General features: G+C 37.2%; 1 protein-coding gene across 1 annotated transcript; it reads left to right on the forward strand.

Annotated features, from left to right (window-relative positions):
• The first annotated feature begins 550 nt into the window (after positions 1-550).
• Positions 551-2,782, forward strand: cUnh15orf48 (chromosome Un C15orf48 homolog). The gene is made up of 5 exons (XM_083552531.1): positions 551-733; positions 836-883; positions 1,532-1,620; positions 1,929-1,989; positions 2,348-2,782. Exons 1-5 carry the CDS (start codon positions 566-568, stop codon positions 2,414-2,416), a joined length of 435 nt encoding a protein of 144 aa, XP_083408657.1. The 5' UTR covers positions 551-565; the 3' UTR covers positions 2,417-2,782.
• The last annotated feature ends 1,175 nt before the right edge of the window (positions 2,783-3,957 follow it).

Here is a 3,957-nt window from a genome sequence, read left to right on the forward strand (position 1 = left end):
CCTCAGTGTACAGATCTGCTGTACAGTTACACTGCAGTTTATTTCTTCATACTTTCACACAGTGTTCATCTCCACTCTCACATTCCATCATAAACCTTTATTTCACTTCAGATCATCTTCAACTTTTATCTTCAACTGATTTCATCACTTTTACATTACTGAGAGTCTTATAGTGGTGACTGTAGTTTTTATTTTACAGTGTGATAACTTAGAGACACACACACACACACACACACACACTCTGTATCAGTGTAAGAATGTGAGGCTGATAGCTGAGGTGTGTAGTAAGGGATGTGAGCAGGTGAAGACTCGACATGATGAAGACAAACATAAACATGTGACGTAACAGAACACTGTACTGCTTAGAGAATTCCATGTTTACTTTCAGCACACACACACACACACACACACACACACACACACACACACACGTTTTCCACAGCTCGAGTGTGACGTGACCAGTCTGTTCTCACGAGGCTCCTCACTGAGATCACCTTGACAATGCTGTTGTGAGTCAAGTGACCAGTAGGGGGAGCCACAGACAGTGTGGCGGATAGGGGTTGCTATGGTAACAGAGCTTCCTGATAGACAGGGTGTGTGTGTGTACGTGTGTGTGTGTACGTGCCATCATCCTCGTATCAGCTGCACTTTAAGCCTGAGCGCTGGCGGAACTCACACACAAGCTCCCTCACTCCCGGTCTCTCAGCGTCACCTCCACTCCGACTCAGCTCAGGTGGGTCTGCTCCAATCTTCACAGCACATCACCCATCCAACATCTTCATCACCTTCATCCTTATCATCTTCATCACTGTAATAAGTTTTTGTTTGTTTGTAGAAAATGGTGACTGGAGGATTTGTGCAGATGCTCCGGAAGAGAAAGGAGGTCAGTTTTTACACTTATTGTGTGTGTGTGTGTGTGTGTGTGTGTGTGTGTGTGTGTTGAGATCAGATAAGATTGGAATTTAAAGCTGGAATGTTAAACTGTAGGAAACCTGTTGTAGCACCATGAAACGGAAATGTAAGTATAAAAGGCGAGACTGGGGCAACAGTTGAACTCATATATGCAAATAAGGTTCATTAAATATGCACATAATGTATGAAAAACAGAAAAATAGTCTTTAGATGATGTTAGAATTGAAAATGTGCATCACCTGAAGTTTATTAAAAGTAGTTTTAATATGAGATGTTTAATTCTGGGATGGTTCAGTAAATGGGTGTGTGTTCCTCACACACCTCACACACTCACTGCTCAGGGATGTATGAGATGGTGTGTGGTGTGAAGTGGGCGGGGCTTACCTGTGATGAATAAAATGAGTGAAATAATCGCTGTAGTGTTCAGGAGTAATATTTGTATAAATGCAGTTTATCCAGAAATATGAGAGAAAAAAGTGTGAACAGTTACTTCCAAACCTGAAAACTAACTAACAGTCATCAGGAAGATACTGATGTAGGCACTACAGATATGTTCCTGATAATTATGAGGTTTATGATGTTTGCGATGTTCCTGATGTTCCTGATGTTTGCTCTGCAGCTCATCCCTCTCATTGGCTTCATGGCGTTTGCAGCGACTGGAGCCACGTCTGCCTGCCTCTACTTCCTGTTCACCAAAACAGATGTGATGTAAGAAATGCGCAAATATGTGTTGTGTGTGTGTGTGTGTGTGTGTGTGTGTGTGAGAATGTATGTGTGTATTGAATTCACTTTATGAATGTGTGGAGTACTGTAATAGGTGGGGCATGTGTGTGTCTATGTGTGTGCGCGCGTGTGTGTGTGTGTGTGTGTGTGTGTGTGTGTGTGTGTGCGTTCGTTCGTTCGTTCGTGCACGTGTGTGTGTATGCGCGTGTGTGTGCGTGTGTGCGTGTGTGTGTGTGTGTGAATTTACCCATAATGATGAAAACACTGTAATAAATGTCTGCATTATTTTACAGTTTGAACAAAACCTCAAACCCTGAGCCCTGGGAGAGACTCGACCCAACCAAACCTCAAAAGGTAAAAGCACACACACACACACACACACACACACACACACACACACACACACACACACACACACACACACACACAATATCATGATGCAACACCGCAGAAATGGACACTGAGATCAGATAAAGACGTGATTGTGACAAGAAAATCAAGAACAGGAAGCAGCACACTCATCACTGGGAAACTACACACACACACACACACACACACACACACACACACACACACACACACACACACTACTGTTTTTATCATTCCTTCATAACTCTTTCATAACTCTGTGTGTTTGTGTGTGTTTCTGTGTGTGTGTGTGTGTGTGTGTGTGTGTGTGTGTGTGTGTGTGTGTGTGTGTGTGTGTGTGTAGCTCATCACAATTAATCAGCAGTGGAAGCCGGTGGAGGAGTTGGAGCTGGTGAAGAAATTGACCAAATAAAGTCATCATCTTGTGTGTAATGTGTGTGTGTGTGTGTGTGTGTGTGTGTGTGTGTGTGTGTGTGTATAAAGGTATATGAATTTTTAGGTGTTCTGACATGGAATAAATCCGTACTGAATAAATCCGTACTGACGCTGATGTGTGGTGTCTCAGCGCTGCACTCAGGCTTTATTCTTTTATTGATGTATTTATTGTGTGTTCAAGATGAATGTAAATCAGATGATTATTACAGCACTGAACTCTGACCTGCTGCAGTGATCATGTGACTCCTCACTATGGGATTAAGGTGGTGATCAAACACCTGCTGAACTTTTGTAAATCTGCTGTGTGAAATAAAAAATGTGAATAAAATACAACTGAATGAAAGTGAGTGTGAACTTCCTAAAACTGAGCAGAGCAGGGACTAGAGTTTATAGAGTTATAGAGGTTATAGAGTTATAGAGTTATAGAGGTTATAGAGTTTATAAAATGTATAGAGTTATAGAGTTAGAGTTTATAGAGTTTATAGAGTTTATCGTTATAGAATTTAGAGTTATAGAGTTTATAGAGTTTATAGAGTTATAGAGTTAGAGTTTATAGAGTTAGAGTTTATAGAGTTAGAGTTTATAGAGTTTATAGAGTTAGAGTTTATAGAGTTAGAGTTTATAGAGTTATAGAAGTTATAGAGTTTATAGAGTTATAGAGTTAGAGTTTATAGAGTTTATAGAGTTATAGAGTTTATAGAGTTTATAGAGTTAGCGTTTATAGAGTTTATAGAGTTATAAAGTTTATAGTTATAGAGTTTATAGAGTTATAGAGTTTATAGTTTATTGAGTTATAGAGTTTATAGAGTTATAGAGTTTATAGTTATAGAGTTTATAGAGTTAGAGTTTATTGAGTTTATAGAGTTTATAAAGTTTATAAAGTTTATAGAGTTATAGAGTTTATAGAGTTAGAGTTTATAGAGTTATAAAGTTTAGAGTTTATAGAGTTAGAGTTTATAGAGTTATAAAGTTTATAGAGTTTAGAGTTAGAGTTTAGAGTTTATAGAGTTATAAAGTTTATAGAGTTTATAGAGTTTATAGAGTTATGGAGTTATAGAGTTTATAGAGTTAGAGTTTATAGAGTTTATAGAGTTATAGAGTTATAAAGATTAGAGTTATAGAGTTTATAGAGTTAGAGTTTATAGAGTTTAAAGAGTTATAAAGTTTATAGAGTTATAGAGTTTATAGAGTTAGAGTTTATAGTTTATAGAGTTATAAAGTTTATAGAGTTTAGAGTTTATAGATGTGATAGAGTTAGAGTTATAGAGTTATAAAGTTTATAGAGTTAGAGTTTATAGAGTTTATAGAGTTATAGAGTTTATAGAGTTATAGAGTTTATAGAGTTAGAGTTTAGAGTTTATAGAGTTTATCGTTATAGAGTTTATAGAGTTGATAGAGTTTATAGAGTTAGAGTTTATAGAGTTTATCGTTATAGAATTTAGAGTTATAGAGTTTATAGTTAGAGTTTATCGTCAGGGTTTATAGAGTTATAGGGTTATAGAGTTTATAGTTATATAG

The sequence above is a fragment of the Silurus aristotelis genome (genome assembly GCF_946808225.1).
Source record: "Silurus aristotelis genome assembly, chromosome: 10".
NCBI lineage: Eukaryota > Metazoa > Chordata > Actinopteri > Siluriformes > Siluridae > Silurus > Silurus aristotelis.

What these genes read in the sequence shown, in the direction of transcription:
- cUnh15orf48 (XM_083552531.1), top strand. Translation starts at nt 566, where the DNA reads ATGGTAACAGAGCTTCCTGATAGACAGGGTGTGTGTGTGTACGTGTGT. An exon ending in TCCACTCCGACTCAGCTCAG is followed by an intron (nt 734 to 835) that starts GTGGGTCTGCTC and finishes GTTTGTTTGTAG; the next exon opens with AAAATGGTGACTGGAGGATT. An exon ending in TTCACCAAAACAGATGTGAT is followed by an intron (nt 1,621 to 1,928) that starts GTAAGAAATGCG and finishes ATTATTTTACAG; the next exon opens with TTTGAACAAAACCTCAAACC.